This window comes from Carettochelys insculpta, chromosome 17 (assembly GCF_033958435.1).
Source record: "Carettochelys insculpta isolate YL-2023 chromosome 17, ASM3395843v1, whole genome shotgun sequence".
Taxonomy (NCBI): domain Eukaryota; kingdom Metazoa; phylum Chordata; order Testudines; family Carettochelyidae; genus Carettochelys; species Carettochelys insculpta.
Genome location: NC_134153.1, coordinates 4,640,183 through 4,659,175, shown reverse-complemented (window position 1 = coordinate 4,659,175; position 18,993 = coordinate 4,640,183). Strand labels below are relative to the sequence as shown.

Genomic DNA, 18,993 nt, shown 5'->3' with positions numbered 1-18,993 from the left:
TCACTGCCGCGAGCTCGCTCACCCTGCGGGCTGACGTAATTGCAAGGAGGAAGGTTGTTTTCATCGTAAGGAGTCGGAGGGGTACCGTGGCTAATGGTTCGAAGGGTGGTCCCGATAGCGTGCTGAGCACCAAGTCCAAAATCCACGACGGCGGAAGAGGTTTTCGAGGATGGTACAGGTTTACCAGCCCCTTCAAGAACCTTGTGATGATAGGGTGGGCGAATACAGTAGGCCCTTCCTCTGTATGCCGTAAAGCTGATATAGCAGTGAGGTGGACCGTTAGCGAGGATAGAGAAATCCCGTCTCGTTTGAGGTCCAATAGGTATTCTAGTAGTACGGTTATAGGAACGTCAAGGGGAGCTAACTGTTTGGCGGAACACCAGGCTGTAAATCGAGTCCATTTCTGTTCATAAGTCCTCCTGGTGGAGGTCCTTCGGCTACACTCCAAGACTTGTTGTACTCCCTCCGTACACGTGCTCTCTAAGGCGCTGAGCCATGGGTTAATCATGCTTGTAGGCGCAGTCCATGAGGGTGCGGGTGCACTATGGACCCCTGAGTAAGTCCGGCACCACCGGTAAGGGGAGTGGTGGACGATCCGACATGCGCTGAAGCAAGGGAAACCATTGTTGCCGGTCCCAAGCTGGAACTATGAGTATCATGCAAGCTCTCTCCCTTCTGGCTTTCTGCAGAACCTTGTGGATAAGCGTTGTGGGGGGAAACGCGTAGAGTAGAGGGCCCTTCCATGAAATCATGAATGCGTCCCCCAGGGACCCCCGCCCTATTCCTGCTCTGGAGCAGTACTGGGGACACTTCTCGTTGTACTGGGTGGCAAACAAATCGACTTGGGGAAACCCCCATGTATGAAATATGCGCCGTAGCAGGTCGGAGCGGATCTGCCATTCGTGCGTGAGTGTGAAGCGCCTGCTCAGCCAATCTGCCTTCACGTTGTGGGCGCCTGGCAAGTATGAGGTTTTCAATGTTATGTTGTTGGCGATGCACCAGTTTCACAATCGGACTGCTTCCGCACATAACGCACGGGATCGTGCCCCTCCTTGTCGATTGATGTAGAACATAGTGGAGGTATTGTCGGTATTGATCCTGACTACTTTGCCATGCAGGTATTCTCGAAAATGCCTGCACGCGTTGAACACTGCTCTGAGCTCCAGTATGTTTATGTGCAGTGTCTGTTCCACAGGGGACCATAGCCCTTGTGTCACCTTGCTGCTAATGTGCGCTCCCCATCCTATGTGGGAGGCGTCGGTAGTAAGAAAAATAGAAATTTGTGGTTGGTGGAAAGGCACCCCCACTAGCAGATTCTCGGGATTCTCCCACCACGCTAGGGATCTGCACACCTCTGTCGTGGACAACACTACCCTGTGGACAGTGTGGGATGCTGGTTTGTAATCACTCGCCAGCCAATGCTGCAGGCTTCGCGTGTGTAACCTGGCATTCTGTGCCACACACGTCGCTGCCGCCATGTACCCCAACAGTTGCAGACACGTTAGGACCGGCACCGTGGGGCTGTACGTCATGACTTGCACCAGGGAGTTGATAGCGGGGAAGTGGGCGTTGGGCAAATATACTCTTGCTGTGATAGAGTTTATGCGTGCCCCTATGAACTCTATATCTTGCGTGGGTTCGGTCTTTGACTTTGCGAGGTTGATAACTAGGCCCAGCGAAGTAAATGTGTTCGTGGTGACGCGTATCATGCGTAGCACCTCTGCCTTTGAGGCCCCTTTCAGTAGACAGTCATCCAGATATGGGAAAATAAACACCCCCTGCCTGTGCAGGTAAGCTGATACCACTGCCAGGGTTTTGGTAAAGACTCTGGGTGCCGAGGATAGGCCAAACGGAAGAACCCTGTACTGGAAATGTTCCCCGCCGACCGTGAAGCGGAGGAAGCGCCTGTGTGCCGGGTGGATTGTTATATGAGAGTAAGCATCTTGTAAGTCGAGGGCTGCAAACCAGTCTCCATCATCCAGTGCCATAAGTATGGAGGCAACTGTGATCATCCGAAAGCGTTGCTTGCGCAAGTAACGGTTGAGGCCCCGTAGATCCAAAATCGGCCTCCAGCCTCCTGTTTTCTTCTCTGTTAGGAAATAGCGTGAATAAAAACCTTTCCCTTGGAATTGTTCCGGAACTCTTTCCACCGCCCCTATGAACATTAGGTGATCTACCTCCTGCTTCAGCCTCGCCTCGTGGGCAGCGTCCCTGAGATGAGGCCGGGCAGGAGGCTTCGTCGGTGGAAGTGACTGGAAAGGGATCGTGTAACCCATGGCTATAATTTCTAGCACCCATTTGTCTGTGGTGATCTTTTGCCATTGGGAATGGAAAGGTTTGAGGCGATGATGGAACATGAGATGAGAGTGGCATTGAGCGATGGTATTGATAGTGCAGCCCCCAACATACCCGTCAAACTTGCTGTCTCTGGGCCTGTCCCGAGGGTGTACGGCTTTGTTGATAACGTCGCCTGGGAGCCCTGTACTGCTGCTGCTGTTGATGGCGCCCTTGGTCGTAGCCTCGCTGATATTGAGCGCGCTGTGGTTGGTAAGCACAGCGTCTTTGCTGAGGATAAAATTTCTTTTTCTTGTATGGGGGAGAATAAATACTTAAGGTCCTAAGTGTGGCCCTCGAGTCTTTGCTGGAGTGGAGGACCGAGTCGGTTGAGTCCGCAAACAGCTTTTGCTTATCAAAAGGAAGATCCACAATCTTCGCCTGTAGGTCTCTGGGGATACCAGACGTTTGGAGCCAGGATTCCCTATGCATTACCACTGCTGCGGCTGTTGAATGTGCCACTGTGTCTGCCACGTCCCGGGCAATCTGGACTCCCATCCGCGACGCCGCATAGCCCTCTTGGACAATCGCCTTTAACACTGGCTTCCTGTCCTCTGGGAGTGAAACCATGAGGGGAGTGAGTCTAGAGTAATTGTCAAAGTTATGGTTTGATAGATGTGCAGCGTAATTTGCCATTCTCAATAATAGGGTACAGGAGGAATAGACCTTCCTGCCAAACAGCTCTAGCTTCTTAGCATCTTTATCCAACCCCCCCGATTTGTACTGAGACGTCTTTGACCTCTGCTGGGATGATTTGACCACCAAAGAATTGGGTTGCGGGTGACTAAAGAGGAACTCCATGCCCTTGGCTGGGACGAAGTACTTCTTATCCACTCTCTTGTTCGTAGGTGGAATAGAGGCTGGAGTCTGCCATATGTTAGTGGCTGACTCCATAATGGCTTCGTCCAGCAGGATAGCGATTTTAGATGAAGCCGGGGGTCTCAAATTTTTCAGGAGTTTATGGTGCTTCTCCTGCACCTCTGCTATTTGAATGTCCTGTGTGAAAGCTACTCTTTTGAACAGCTCCTGGAATTGTTTAAGGTCATCCGGAGGGGAGACATCCCCGGGGGCCATGGCCTCATCTGGGGAGGATGAGGAAGAACTGCTGGGGTAAACCTCCCCCAAATCCTCTGGCTCCCGAGTTTAGTGATATACTTGCTCCCTGGAGGACTGTGAAGGGAAGTCTCGGGATTCTGGACCTAATTCCCCCTGGGACAACTGTGTTCCCGTCCCAGAGCAAGAGTGTACACAGGAGTATTGACAAGTAGTAGGAGAGGACCTGCCCCTGGATCTAGACCTGCGGTGTCTGTGTTCAGCATGATGACGACGACCATGGCAGCATGGGCAAGGGCCCGGTGATGGAGACCTGGACGATGATCGGGGAGTGTACCCATGATGTCTGGGAGAGCGGGACCTCCATGACAACATAGATAGTGGTGAAGCCGGTTTGTGACAGTACTCAAGGGGATCCATGCCCAAAAATGGTGAAGGTGGCCCGAGCCACGGCAAAATTGGTTGGAGGAACGGAGAGGGAGGCCCGAGATAAGCTGGTGGAGTTACAGCCCGATGGTGCAGCGTGTGTATCTCGGGGGCGGGGGAGGGAACCTGGGTGATAAGGGCAGCGCGGCCCTGCCTGGAGATGGACTAAGGTGCCGAGTTTTTGCTTTTGCCTTGCTCCTCCCCTGTGGAGTGGGCGCCGCCCCCTCCTGTACCGGGGATCTCGGCCCCATTGTCGGCGCCACGCTCGGCACCGTCAGTGGCGGTGCCGCGCAGGTAGCTTCCTCCGGTGCCGATAGGCTCCGTGCCGGGTGCCCCTGTGCTGTCGGCGCCGCGGAAGCCGGTGCCGCATGTGTCGGTGCCACCGATTCCGGCGCTTGCTGCGCTGGTGCTCGCGGTGCCTTCCGTGCCGCCTGTTGTGTAATCGGAGGCTCGGCCTCTGCCACGTGCGCTGCTGCGCTGCCGCTTTCATGAGCTCGTGGCTGGGGGCTCTGTGTTCCGCTCGTCCTGCCCGCTGGGCCTGCCGGCAAGGATCGAGCCAGGGAGAGTTTCCTCCTCTTCTGCACAGCGGGGGTCAAAGAGGCTGCCTTCCTTTTATGCGACCCAGAGGGCCCTTCTGCGTGAGGCTTCTCCAGCGGTTCAGGCTGGAGAGCCTTATCAAACAAGATCATTTTGAGCCTCATCTCTCTGTCTTTCCTGGCCCTGGCTGTAAGCTTAGCGCAGTGGGAACACTTCTGGGTAACGTGCGACTCTCCCAGGCAGCGAATGCATTCACTATGCCCATCAGAGGCCGGCATAGCCTCGCGGCATGACTCACACTTCTTAAACCCCGAAAAAGCCATCGCGGTGAGTCTTTAGTGTTAATAGGGTACTTAGCCACTAATCAGTGCTTTCTAACCCAAAATAACATTCACGGCCTTCAGGGCAGCGGACGGCTTAACAGCCTTCTTGCCCGCCCCTCTCTCCTTCGTTCCTCTTCTCTCTGCTGTCTAATATTCTCTTTCTTTCTCTTCTTTTTTTTTTTTTTTAATAGTGACAAAACAAACGAACTACACGTAAAAACCGACTATCTTATCTGTCTCTGGCTTTAGCCGGAGTGGATTCCGTCTGCAGCCGATGGCGGCTGAGAAGGAACTGGCAGGGACTGGATCGCGCACATGGCCGGGGGCGCACAAGGGAGTGGCGCGCGTCGGTGCATGCGCGATCCAATAGAAACTGCTAGAAGAATTCCGATCTGCAGCGCCGGGCGAGCCCGACACCTATTGTGGAGCACCCACGGGGACCACTCGAAGAAGAACATAAGCTTTTTTGGCCACTGCATCACGCTGGGAGCTCATGTTCAGCTGATTATCCACTGTGACCCCCAAATCGTTTTTAGAATCACTGTTTTCCAAGATAGTGCCCCCATCCTGTAAATATGACCTATATTCTTTGTTCCCAGGCATATACATCCACATTTAGCTATATGAAAACAGTTCCAGCTCTTCACATTCTGTGTGATGACCATCATCCCCCCAGAGCACATTAGCGCATGGCTGGAGAGCCCAAGCAGTACTTTCCTTGCAGCTCCTCCTAGCAGTGACTCTTTGTGGTGCATGGCATAGAAACTCAGACATCTCTCCTTTGCTCTTAGTGTTGCTTTCCTTGCTGGCACCCAGACAACATGGAGGGAAGCTGAAACAACCTGGACTGGGATGCAGAGTAGTAAAGAACAGAGGGACAGGTGGTAAGAGATGCAAAGCTGGGGAATAAGGCAGGAGCCTGGGTAGAACTAGGAGGAGGAGCTCCAGGAGAGATGAAGGGAGAGGCAGGACCCAAGGTTGGGAATGATGAAAGCAGATGGGAAAGAGAGAGAGAACCAGGATAGAGAGAACAGGAGCAGAGAGACAGGCACAGGGGTAGGGTCTTAGTGTGTGGGGAAGACAAAGTTGTCAGCATCCAGGATTGCTACCTGCACTGCCTATAAAATATGTAAACAATCAGATGCAGCCTTTTTCACCCTCAGATACCACCTTCCAAAAAACCATTGAATACAAACACATACCAGATTATTGACTATTTTTATTTTCTTTCGTCCTCCTTTCTGCTCATCTGTTAACCTCTTCTCATGCTGAAGGGAGAGCGTTGATAAACGTTTTGCCTGTAAAGACAACATTTAACATTTTGCTTATTTTATCATACCCCCAGCCCCTTCTTGCCTTTTTCTGTAATAAAGATAAGTAATCCCCCAAAGTGACATCACTCCAAGGAGACAAAGCAAATCATGACAAACTGTGTCAATGGGCCATGGCATGAATTGGAGTTCCTGGAAGGGCACTCACTTACTGGATGATACAGAAGACAGTGAATGAAGCAAAGGAACAAGGAAGTAAGATATGGGACAGTTCAGAGAAAAAGAACACATTCATTTGAATGTCTACAGTGGCACTTACTAGAAAATGATGTTGGCATCAGAGTCAATGAATTAGGCAGAGGCTACTCTTGTTCCTTTATACTCCTGCCAGAGATCCTCATACCAAAGAACATTACAGATAAACCTAACCTGTGTGAATTGTTCTGTGTCAGGCATATGTATTTTTTATTTTGAAGTGACTGTGGCATTGCTCTGAAATCCCTCCTTTCAATGGATACACTGGACTACAACACTGCCTACCATGGTAAAAGTAAAACCCTAATGCAGTCACACAGAAATTTTACCTTTCAAAGACAGTCAGAGCAGGATCAGGTGAGATGGTGATGAAAAACACTGATGGCAGACCTCCCCTAGAGCTGTCACCACTGCTAGCAGAGACTACTAAATTGCACAGCTAACTTTTCTTTAAAACTGTTAATCTAGACAAGCGTCTAGAGGAAAATAGATGGGCTGGGGAAGTCCAGAGAGAGATACAAGCTTTTAATTGCAACACATACCCTTAGTAGTGTAAGCAGGATCAAAGATAGCGAAAACGCCTAGGTGAACAACACCGATGAAGCAGGGGGAGATTCCAAATGTTAAGGTCTCTACATTATTTTCTCAGAGAAAGCAGACGGATCAAATGACTTATTTTCTCACTGCTTGTCCAAGAAAAGATTAACTTACTGAAAACATAGCAGCCAGTGCATTTTCAGGCTGCTGACTAACATCTGCATATTCAACAGGGTATTAATACAATTTTTCTTGTTTATGTATGACTGTATACTTACCGTGTCATTCACCAAGATTATTGTTCATATTTAATTTTTTGATTTAAATTTAGACGATAAAAGTATCCTTAACGTATGCTGGATTTAAGACCAGCTCACTGATGCTCTCTTTCAGAACTGCAGTTTTCATTGCCTAATGATGCTCAGAACTGAGAGAGTATGAGCAGGATAAACAAAAGTGCCATATGGCTTTTATTTGATTTAAATAATGCTGTGTTACAGAATGAGAAATATGGATCAAGACAAAATGAATCAATCAGGTTCAGATGAAGGGATGGAGGAAAGAAGAGGTACATGCTTATCTCCCTGCACTGCCATATGGCACCCCATATTGAACAGTATTGTGCAAAAGAAATAACCCAGAAAGAAGTACAGGTTTAACCTCTCTGGTCCATTACCCTTGGGATCTGATCAGTGTCAAATCAGAGAATATGCTGAACCACAGGAGGTCAGTATTCTCTGGCAGCACAACCCACATTTCTACTGCTTACTGGGCTCTTAAAAAAACATTTAGGTATAAATTAGAGCTAAAGAACATAGCAGAACACTGAGAGCCAGGACTGGTGACCACAAACAAACTTATGAGACCACAGGAAACTTGGCCATACCCATGATAAGGGGCAGCCAACTAACTAACATCAAGCCAGACCATGGATGTTGCCAGACCATAGAGTGCCGGACTACAGAATTCAACTTGCATTTCCAAAGCAGACATCTCTGTGTTCAAGAACACTGTTTAGCAGAAACAATACAATTATTCCTTTGTGCAAGGGAGTCCAAGGCCTTCCTGAGTCAGGAAACCAGGCTACTCCAAGATAACTCCACCACCAATTGCAAAAAAAAAATAACTTTTGAAACGGCAGGAGGAAACCCAGCCTAATCTGAAACATATTATTTCATTTAGCCCTCCTGCTTAGTGACTGCTCTCTCTTTAGAGGAGACCTAAGGAAAAGCAGGAGCAGAGAAGAAGCTTACTAAGGCTGCTGCTACACTACCATGGTGCCATCAGAGGGGCCATGGTAATGAGGCAATTCAGAGCAAGCTAGTGAGGTGCTGACATGCATATTCAACATCTCCTTAGCATAATGGCGGCCACATGAACAAACTTCAGTTTTCAGATTGATAGTGAAAATGGGGGCAGCTTCGAAATAAGCACCCCACTTCAACATTCCCTTACTCCATTCTAGTTCTACGGGAGTAAGGGAATGTCAAAGCTGGGCACTTATTTCAAAGTTGCCACCATCTCCACTATTAACCTGAAAATTGACATTTGTTCATGCAGCTGCCATTATGCTAATGAGGTGCTGAATATGCCTGTCAACACCTCATCACTTTGCTTCGAATTGCCTCATTACCATGGCCCCTCCGATGGGACCATGGCAGTGTAACAGCAGCCTAACAGTGATAAGCTCACGTCTGTGCAGTGTGGGCTCTTCGAGCCATGGCATTAGATCAGTCCTACCTCCTGCTCAGATGGAGTCCATTTTGCATTTGAATGCTACTCCACAAGCAAATACAAATTCAAAAGGAATTCTAGTTCTAACTTTTAAGAGTCTGTGTCTCACCTACAGCAGTGAATGTGCATTATTACTATAAATGGGAACATGGAAGATACGGGGTCTTTCTCGGAAGATAAGCTAATATTCAAGCTCATCCCTAGACTTTTCTTGTTAAAGATGGTGAATTCCAGAGCATTTTTTGGGGAGTTGGATCCAGCTCCCAACTAAGTTGTCAAACATTTACCTTTAATATCGGTAGTTCACTTAAATCTATATACAGCTCTTCTGCACGTATTACCATTACCTTTTCCTCTCCTGGCAAGTGGTCGTCTTCTGACCCTTCATTGCTCTTCTCATTATGCTCCAATGCATCTAGGAGCCCAAAGGGCTGCCTCCTTGATGAGTTGAGTTGTTGATCGTACTCTACACACAGACTGGTAGCTCCATCCCCATTTGCCAGTAGCCCTACAACAATCAAGAGAGAATGTAAATAGATCTGTTACTTACTTGGCAATAACTGCAGTTTTCCAATATATTGTAGGCAGCCAGGGTGGATTCTTCAACAGGTGAGTACATGCCTTACATGCACAAGACATGTATATACACATGAGTGTGTGAGGGGTGGAGGAGACTGACTAGCTGTGTCTATTGGCACTGCATCTAGGAACTATGACTCCTCGTGCTCCCACCAGAGGGCATGTAACATGGGGCTGCTGCAATCCTCCTTGAGTTTCCTCACAATTCAAAGACTGTGTTGCTGAGGAATCTGAAGAGTAGGGATGAAAGGCGGGTCGTGGGATCCAAAGGGAATTCTATGGGATTTCAAAGAACTAAAAAAGTTAGTGTAGTTGCCTTGCAGAACTCAGAGACTAGCACATTCCTGAAGCAGTCAGATGCTTCTGCCTTTGCTCTGGTGGAGTGTGCCTGGATGTTCAGTTGCTTGCTTGGTGACAGGGAGAAAGTAACAGGAATGAAAGAATAATTCCAATCATCACCAAATGGCTCAGAAATGACTGTGCAATGAAACTACCAAATTCAGGAACAGCAAGTGATGTGAACACAGGAGAATGATCTGTTCTAGCTTCTTTGGCATGAAAAATATTCTACCTTTGATATGAGTTAAGCTCAACTTTTTAGGTCACTGGTTCATTGTCCTGGTTTTGTTTTCTGAGCTATAACCATGTAAAGGTGACTGCTATTCAACAGAATGAGAGAGCAGTATGTAACTTAGAGTGTTTAGTATCTTTATTAGGAAGATTTAGATACTGTAAAAAGGTGAATAAGAATCACACCCATTTTGTGGATGGAAAAATGGAGGAAAAGGGTCAAGATGGGAAGTCAGTGGCTAATGTTGCCTTCCAAAATAATCACTCCTGGTCAGAATTCAAGTCATGGCAAATACATCCATGATGAAATTCAACCTGTTGAAACCTCACTTCTTCAAGGCTGTTCATCAAGGAAGAAAGCCACCAAAATATTTCCTGTGAGGCAACAACTCTGACACATCTCAGCAGCCTGTCAGATTTTTTTTTTTGCCAGTTCCTTTTTAGAACCCTTAAGAGAAAGATCCTCAGACACTTCTGCCAATGAAGCGGGAGAAGGCATGCATTTGTTCACAATGAAAGGTGACTTATACAGATAAAAATTTTGAGGTGCCTGGAGTTTTTAAAATGCAAATAAGAGAAAGTTACTCAACTTTGGGCAGTAATCATTGTTCTTTAAAGTGTGTCCCCCTACCTATGAGCGCTCCACTGTAGGTGTATGTATACCGCTGCACCTCTAATGGGAGATTTTTGGTAGCGGTGTCTCTTGAACCTGCGCGTGTGCTCTCCCTCCCATGGGGTCTGCCTTGAGGCTATCTAGCAGTGCACGTGCGTAAGCCCCTCGCTTCCTTCTCTATCACAGAGCCCTATAGAGAACTCCAAAGTAGAGGGGAGGAGGGTGGGTTGTGGAGCACGCGGAGGCTGCTTCTACACATGCTAACTCCCGTTGGAGGTGGCATGGTAATGAGGCAATTCGAAGCAGTCTAATGAGGTGCTAACGTGCATATTCAGCGCCTCATTAGCATCATGGCGGCCACGTGAATTTCAAAGTGGAGACTTGGAATTGCAGATTGACAGTGAAGATGGGGGCAGCTTTGAAATAAGTGCCCCACTTTGACATTCCCTTAGTCCGTTCTAGTTCTGTGGGAGGAAGGGAATGTTGAAGCGGGGCACTTATTTCGAAGCTGCCCCCATCTTCACTGTCAATTTGAAAATCGACATTTGTTCACGCAGCTGCCGTTATGCTAATGAGGCACTGAATATGCAAGTTAGTACCTCATTAGCCTGCTTCGAATTGCCTCATTACCAGGCCCCCTCTGAGGGAAGGTGGCAGATGTAGAAGCAGCCTAGGGGGACACAGCTTAAAGAAACATCATTACTGCACAAGGTGAGTAACTTACTCTTCTTCTCTGAGCAGTGTCCATACAGGTGCTCCACTGCTAGAGACTCCTAAGCAGTACTCAACACTAGAGGCTGGGACTTCAGAGTGGAGTCATACTACACAGGCTACTATGGAGTTGAAGATGACATTAGGAGCCAAATCTTCACTGATCACATAATGTTCCGTGTGTGTGTGGACAGAGGTGAGGAATATCTGTAAGGAATGCAACCAAGGTAGAAAATGACCTCAGCAAGGGCATACGGACCCAAGACGGAAACACACGGTGTCCTTGCTAATAGTGATTAATACAATCAGACACCCACTGGATAGTCTGAGATAATCTCACAGTTTAGAAATCATTCTGTGGATGAAAGGAAGAGTTCAGGGGATTTCCTACAGTCCTTAATCCAGTGCAAGTACAATGCTAGTGTTCTAATATGTAGCATATGCAGGATCATCTATCTGTTGTCTCAAAGTGCTTTTGTAGAAAAACTGGGAGATGGATTTGTTGATTTACCTGGAACTGCAGATAGTTGTGAGAAAAAACTTGAGATATGGCCTTAGATGATGTTTTTAAAGGGCCATGAGTGCCAGGTGTGTCTCCAGGGCTGCCATTTCTCTTACCTGCCTCGTTGAGGAGATCTCCTCTCATACATGTGTCTTCCCAGACATGTGAGAGAACACGTTTCCATGGACTCGAAGGAAGGTCTAGTCAAAGCCTTGAGAACTAGGTTGACATCGCAGAAAAGATGCTGTTATAAGTGAGAAGAGATTCTCAATGCCCTGAAGGAATCTGTGCATCTAGCAGGTGAGCAAACACAGAGTATTTGTCTACCTGGTGGTGGAAGGACATTTTCACTGTAAGACGTGCCTCAACAGAGACATCTGAAAGTTTTGACCTTCTGACATCTAAAATGTGGTGTAAAATCAGAGGGAGGGAAGATGAGGTCAGGTCCATCTGAGCAGAACAGCTACGTCCTGTTAGTTTCCATTTTGCAGGTATGTCACAGTTACTTTGGCTGTGTAGTGACACATCTTTCACCTCCTCAGAACTTTCTGCCTCTAGGTCTTGAACTAAAAAGGAGCCACACCTGCAGGCCTAAGACTCTCAGGCTGAGGTAAAGGAGCAGCTCACTGCTCTGAAAGATCAGGTGAAGAATAAGCTGAGGAGGAACAGGAGGACATACTGCCATCTGTGTCAGGTACAAAAGTCCCACTGATCTCGGCCAAAAGGAGACAGTAACTCTCAATGTGTCTTGTTGAATTTTCAGCAGGGTCTTGGAAAGAAGAGAAAACTGGGAACAGGTATACAAAAAGGTCCCTGTGCCATGGGAGGATAAGGGCACGCCCGAGGGAATATTTCCACAGGCCAGGCCTGGGGTAGAAATGAGTATATTTATTTTTCCACTGAAAAGATCTACAGTCATTTCTCCCTAAAGGGGAAAATACATGTGAAAAACTGCTCCAATTTCACTTTCTGTTCGTGGTTGGGCCAGAAATTCTGACTGAGGCTGTTGGCTACCACGTTCTGTATGCCTGGTAGACAAACATCTGGAAGGCTAAGTACTTCCTTGAAGAGGGAAGAAGATTAAGAACACCCTAAGCCAGGGGAGTCCAACACTTGTCCTGCAGGCCAGAAGCTGGCAGCAGTGCCATTTTTAAAAGGTGTCTGAGTGGCTCTGAGCTGCTTATGGCTCTTTAAGGAGCCATTTGCACCTCACACAGCTACTGCCTGACTCCTCTTGCCTGGTGCACTGAAAGCATAGCACTTGATTTAATTGGTTTAATGGCCATTAAACCAATTAAATTAATCCTATTGTTTCAGCATGGCAGGGCTATCCTTGAGAGCTACCCTTGCCATGTGGGAAGCTGAAGGTCTGGGAGAGCTGCACAGCCACAGTGAAGAGGAGATGGCAAAAGAGCAGTGGAGGGTGGCATCACATGGAGTTCCTGTGCAAGGTAAGTGAATCCTGGGTTTGGGGCAGGGGTGATTTAGGGCTGCAGGGGCTTAAGCCTGGGAGAAACTGGGGGTGGTTTGGGGCTGTGAGGAAGTTTAAGCCTGGGGGCAGCTTGGGACTGTGGCGGTGGGGAGTTAAGCCTGGGGGCTTGTGTCCTCTCTTTACAGTATGAAATATTAATTGAACAATGATGCTTGAAAAATGTACATGTGGAGAAAATCAGATCCAGCCACATTATTACAAAGTGACTTGTTTGAGGTTTTATGTTGCAGTTAAGGTTGCGCGTAGGGGAGTGGTTTGGGGATGTGGGGGTTAAGCCTAGGAGTGGGGTGGGAGTAGGTTTGGGGCTGAGAGGGGTTAAGCCTGGGGGTGAGATGTTGGGGCTACATTGTGGTCCCCAATGAAAAAAGGCTGGACTCCCCTACCCTATGCGATTTATGTAGAACTTAGAGGTCCATTGTGATATTCATGTGGGCATTCCTGATGAAAGGCAGCAGTTTGTACAAGCATTCCTGCTAGCTCTTAGCTCCAAAGTGATATGGAGGGCCATTTCTGTGGAAGCTATTTGCCCTGAACCTTGTGGTTGTATAGGCAGGCCCACCATGCTATTGGGAAGGCATCTGTCTCAGGATGATGAATCTGTCTACTGTAGTGAGTGTGCCACTGATAAGCTCTGGTCGTTGTACCAGGGTTAGTGCTTCAGTTCAATGAGAACCTTGACAAAATGGCAAATGGCAAATGACAAAATGACAAAATGGCAAATGAAATTTAATGTGGGTAAGTGTAAGGTAATGCATGTTGGAAAAAATAACCCAAATTACACGTACTACATGATGGGGTCAAATTTAGCTACGACAGATCAGGAAAGGGATCTTGGAGTTATAGTGGATAGTTCTCTGAAGACATCCACGCAGTGTGCAGCGGCAGTTAGTAAGGCAAATAGGATGTTAGGAATTATTAAAAAAGGGATCGATAATAAGACAAAAGATATCATACTTCCCCTATATAAAACTATGGTACGCCCACATCTCGAGTACTGCGTGCAGATGTGGTCTCCTCACCTCAAAAAAGATATATTGGCATTAGAAAAGGTTCAGAAAAGGGCGACTAAGATGATTAGGGGCTTGGAAAGGGTCCCATATGGGGAGAGGCTAGAGAGACTGGGACTTTTCAGTTTGGAAAAAAGGCGATTGAGGGGCGATATGATAGAGGTATATAAAATCATGAACGGTGTGGAGAAAGTGAATATAGAAAAATTATTTACCTTTTCCCATAATACAAGAACTAGGGGACACCAAATGAAATTGATGGGTAGTAGGTTCAAAACTAATAAAAGGAAATTTTTCTTCACACAGCGCACAGTCAACCTGTGGAACTCCTTGCCCGAGGAGGCTGTGAAGGCCAGGACTCTATTAGGGTTTAAAAAAGAGCTTGATAAATTTTTGCAGGTCAGGTCCATAAATGGCTATTAGCCAGGGATAAAGTATGGTGCCCTAGCCTTCATAACAAGGGCAGGAGATGGATGGCAGGAGATAAATTACTTGTCTTCTGTTCTCCTTCTCTGGGGCACCTGGCATTGGCCACCGTCGGCAGATGGGATGCTGGGCTTGATGGACCTTTGGTCTGACCCAGTATGGCCATTCTTATGTTCTTATGTTCTTGACAAATAATCTGGGTGGAGCAGTCTGTATTGATAGTGGTCCTGCCCCAAGGTAGACTGTAGGAAATCTTGAAGTTCTAGAGCTGAAACAATGGTTGCTACCAGGACCATCTTGAACATCTACGTCTTCCTATATTGTTTAATGCCCTGATATCTAGAATGGGATTCCAACCTTGCTTCTCTTTGAAGATCTGAAATAATGGGAGAGAACCCCCTTGTGCTCCTGAGTTGCACCAGGAGTGGTTCAATGGCGCAACAACTTGATATATTTTCTGATGAAATAGGTTCTCATGAGACAGGTCCCTGACAGGGAACGGGGAAGGAAAGTTGGAATGGGGAAGGGACGCAAATAGAATGGTGCAACTCTGAAATGATCCCCGGACTTTCAGAGGTGTGAAACAAGGCCACCAGACTTCTGAAGGGTGTGACTGTGCGTAGATGGCAGCTGAGTTGCAACATATAATTATTCAGGCTCCATGATCGCTGCATGAGAAGTGCTTAGAAGAGGTGGCTTCATAGGCAGTGGACTGGGGCATAGGCTGCTTCTGCTTTTGAGGCCTGATCCTCTTACACTATGGCTACGTCTACACATGCCCCAAACTTCGAAATGGCCACGCAAATGGCCATTTCGAAGTTTACTAATGAAGCGCTGAAATGCATATTCAGCTCTTCATTAGCATGCGGGCGGCAGCGGCGCTTCAAAATTGACGCGCCTCGCCGCGCGCTGGCGCGTCCAGACGGGGCTCCTTTTCAAAAGGACCCCGCCTACTTCGAAGTCCCCTTATTCCCATCAGCTCATTGGAATAAGGGGACTTCGAAGTAGGTGGGGTCCTTTTGAAAAGGAGCCCCGTCTGGACGCGCCAGCGCGCGGCGAGGCGTGTCAATTTCGAAGCGCCGCTGCCGCCCGCATGCTAATGAAGAGCTGAATATGCATTTCAGCGCTTCATTAGTAAACTTCGAAATGGCCATTTGCGTGGCCATTTCGAAGTTTGGGGCACGTGTAGACACGGCCTATGGCTCATAACTGTGCTCAGATTGTGAGTACTGAGTGGCTGGGGAGTATATCTTCTTTTCTGCCTTCCAGTATAGATTTCCAGGGAGCATAATGTGGTCCAGGAATCCAGGATTGGAGAGAAGGATCCGTCTTCTCCGTGAAGAGTTTGGGCCCTTTATTGTGGAAGCCCTCTTCACCTCTCTGGGCAAACCAGAGAGCTGTAGTCAAGAAGCCTGCCACAGTACCACTGTCACGTAGACTGGACAGGCTGTTGTATCAGCTACATACAGGGTTGACCCCAGTGTGATTATTACCTGATTTGCTTAAGAACGGCCTATAGAAGGGGACATTTCTGGTGGAGATAAAGAGATGCTAGATGGACAGGGAGCTCCCCCTTTGAGTCTTTTATCCTGTTCTGAAAAGCTTCCTCCAGGCCTGGCTCCAGGGCTCTGGCCAGCCAGGCTATAGGGACCATCTGATGGACTCAGAGACACTGGATGGCTGTGACATGTATGTGCCTATTGCTCAAGGATTGAAATAAGGTAATGGGATGCAGGTGAGTTACCCCATTGGTCCCATACCACAATTATGGGTTGGCTTGATGGAACAGGGGAGGATCCTTGTATTGTGTCACCGGGTCATGAATTCTCCTGGCAACTGACAGATTTGTCTCTAGGTAGAGGCAGCACTGACTGGGGTATTGGCGGTATACAGCTCAGTGCCTAGTGATTCTTGGTGCCTGGATGTGCTCAGTACCGGGGCCCTGGTATTGTGTAATGGGGATTGCTGTTATTTCCCAACTATCTGGTCTGTAGGGTACCAGAATTCACTGGTACAGAGTGAGCCCAGGGTACAAAAAGAGGAGTGTCCACGACACTTTACCAGTACTAATGTTTGGGAGGGTTACAGGAGCACTCATGTGTTACCAGGGGCTCACAAGGTACCTCAGAGAAGTGTTCATAATACACTGTCAGTCGTAATGGCTGGGAAGATGCAGAGCAGCCTCTAGAAGGGAGTTTTCTCACACCTGTGCCAGTGAGTGCCACTCTTTTAGAAATGGTAGGGTAGCACCATTTGTCTCTTCACAGCCTGACTGTCTCAGGCTTCTGAGGCGATGTGCAGCCCCTACTGAAGACCACTCAAAGCAGGGGGCACAGTGTCCTGGATGCAGAGAGATGGCCAAACACTCCATAGTTTTGGATTTGGGATTCTTCCCCTGCCCCCCCGTTGGTGCCCAGGGCTACAGGTTTCTCTTTCTATCAGGTCTCTGGTGTTTTTCTCCTGTGCTCACAGCTGGTGTGTGTGGGTGAGAGAACCCCTGTGCATAGCCTATCACTCAGAGTTTGCTTTCCTCCAGTATCCTGGGCTGCAGGGACTGGGTGTGCCTCCTCTGCTTGGCCAATCTCTAAGAGCTTAGAAACAGCAGGGAACAAGCTGCACAGGATTTGAAGAGAGCCCCCATAAGTTTTGACAATACCAGATTAAGATCCCAAACAGAGAAATGGGCCGACACCTGCAGTTTGACCCTCTCCAGGCCCTCCATAAATCTTTTAACCACTCGGCCTGAGAAATTTGATGATATGCCAGGACTGGGGTGAAAGGCTGAACTGGCTGCCAAATGCAGCTTGATGGAAAATGATGATAGTCCTTCTTGGCTGAAATACAACAAGTAATCCAGAATGACAGGTATTGAGGTCTGTCATGGGAACAACCCCTTCTGAGATATCCATATAGAGAACCTTTTCCGTTTGGCCATGCAGACCACCCTCATGGAAAGTTTTCTGTTATTTAAACGTCACCTTCCTTACACGGTCTGAGGATGAGAGCCCCACGGCCTTCAGCCATGGAGCTTCCAAGCTGTGAAGTGCAAGAAACAAAAGTTGGGGTGCGGCAGCCGCCCCTCCTCCTGCATCAACAGGTCCAGGCGTAACAGGAGAATCATTGGTTTGCAGACCAACAATTCCAGGAGGGCTGAGTACCAGTGCTGCTGGGCCCACGCTGGGGCCACTAGGATGACAGATGCCCGATCTGACCGAATTTTGAGAAGGACCTTGTGGATGAGCAGCATTGGAGGGAAAACATATAGCAGCAGGCCTGACCAGTGAATGCTGAATGCATCTGCTCAGGAACCTGGACTCCGGTTCCAGTAAGAACAAAACAAACAGCACTTCGCATTGAGATGTGAGGCAAATGGGTCCACTTGGGGATGGCCCCCACTTCTGGAAAATTGAATGCAGCACATCTGGGTGTAACGACGACTCATTGTCCATGAAGGATATGCTGAGACTCAAGTTGTGGACTCCTGGAAGATAACAGGCCTGCAGAAGGATCTGATGTTAAATGCAGAAATCCCAGAGCCTGAGGGCCTCATGACACAGGGGAGAGGAAGGTGCACGCCCATTTGTTTATATAGTACATTGCTGTCATGTTGTCTAAAATGATTGACATGCAATGTCCCACTAGACTGTCCTGAAACATCCTCCAAGCGAGCCTGATGGCCATGAGCTCCTGAACATTTATGTGGAGGTGGACATGTGCCTTGTCCCACAAAGCCTGAGTCCAGTGCTCCCCCAAATGTACCACACGCCCCAGGTCTGAGGCGTCCGTTACTAGGGAGAGAGAGGGCTGCAGGAAATTCCCGCGTTAACCGTTTGGGCAACTAGCCACCCGTGCAAGGTTGACAAAAATCTGCGCTGGCACCATCACCAACAAATCTATATGGTCTCTGACACAGAGGCAAGCCACAGGTGAAGAGGATGCATCTGCAGTCTGGCGCGCTGGGCTACAAACGTGCATACCGCCATGTCACCCAGCAACCTCATGCAGCATCTGACTGTTATGGTAGGGAACCTGATTATCTCGCAGCTAAGAGATGCCATAGCCTGAAACTTGTCTGGCAGGAAGGCTCTGGTGCACACCGCATCCAGGAAGGCCCCTACCAACTCAGTGGACTGTGGGAACCAAAACTGACTTTTCCTCGTTGACCAGGAGGCAGAGATTGACAAACATTTGGTGGATCAGCTGCACATGCTGGAATACTTGGTTCTGTGTGCACTCCCTGACCAAACAATCGTCCAGGTACGGGAACACAGTTGTATCCTACACCTGTGCAGGAAGGCCACCGCCAGTGCCATGCATTTGGTAAAGATCCTAGGGGCAGAGGACAGACCAAATGGAAGGACTGTGAACTGATAATAAACTCTGTCTACCACAAACTGAAGAAACCTCCTGTGGGGTGAATAAATTGTTATGTGGAAATAAGTGTCCTGTAAGTTGAGAACAGCAAACCAACGCCCCTGTTCCAGCATTGGAATGATGAGATCCAAGGATATATGAAATCTTATCTTTTTTTTACAAACCTGTTCAGGTCTCGTAAGTCCAGTATGGGCCTTAGGCCCCCCTTTTGACTTCGGAATTAGGACATATCGGGAATAGAACCCCTGC

At 48.2% G+C, this 18,993-nt stretch overlaps 1 protein-coding gene across 1 annotated transcript in view; it reads right to left on the bottom strand.

The window, feature by feature from the left end:
* The window catches only part of RTEL1 (regulator of telomere elongation helicase 1), a 161,489-nt gene that overhangs the window by 35,097 nt on the left and 107,399 nt on the right, over positions 1 to 18,993 (bottom strand). Inside the window, exons 27-28 of the mRNA XM_075011522.1 lie at positions 8,818 to 8,978; positions 5,876 to 5,971 (exon numbers count right to left, since the gene is read on the bottom strand). Of these exons, the coding sequence (XP_074867623.1) occupies positions 5,876 to 5,971; positions 8,818 to 8,978 (257 nt within the window). The remainder of the gene's footprint in view (positions 1 to 5,875; positions 5,972 to 8,817; positions 8,979 to 18,993) is intronic.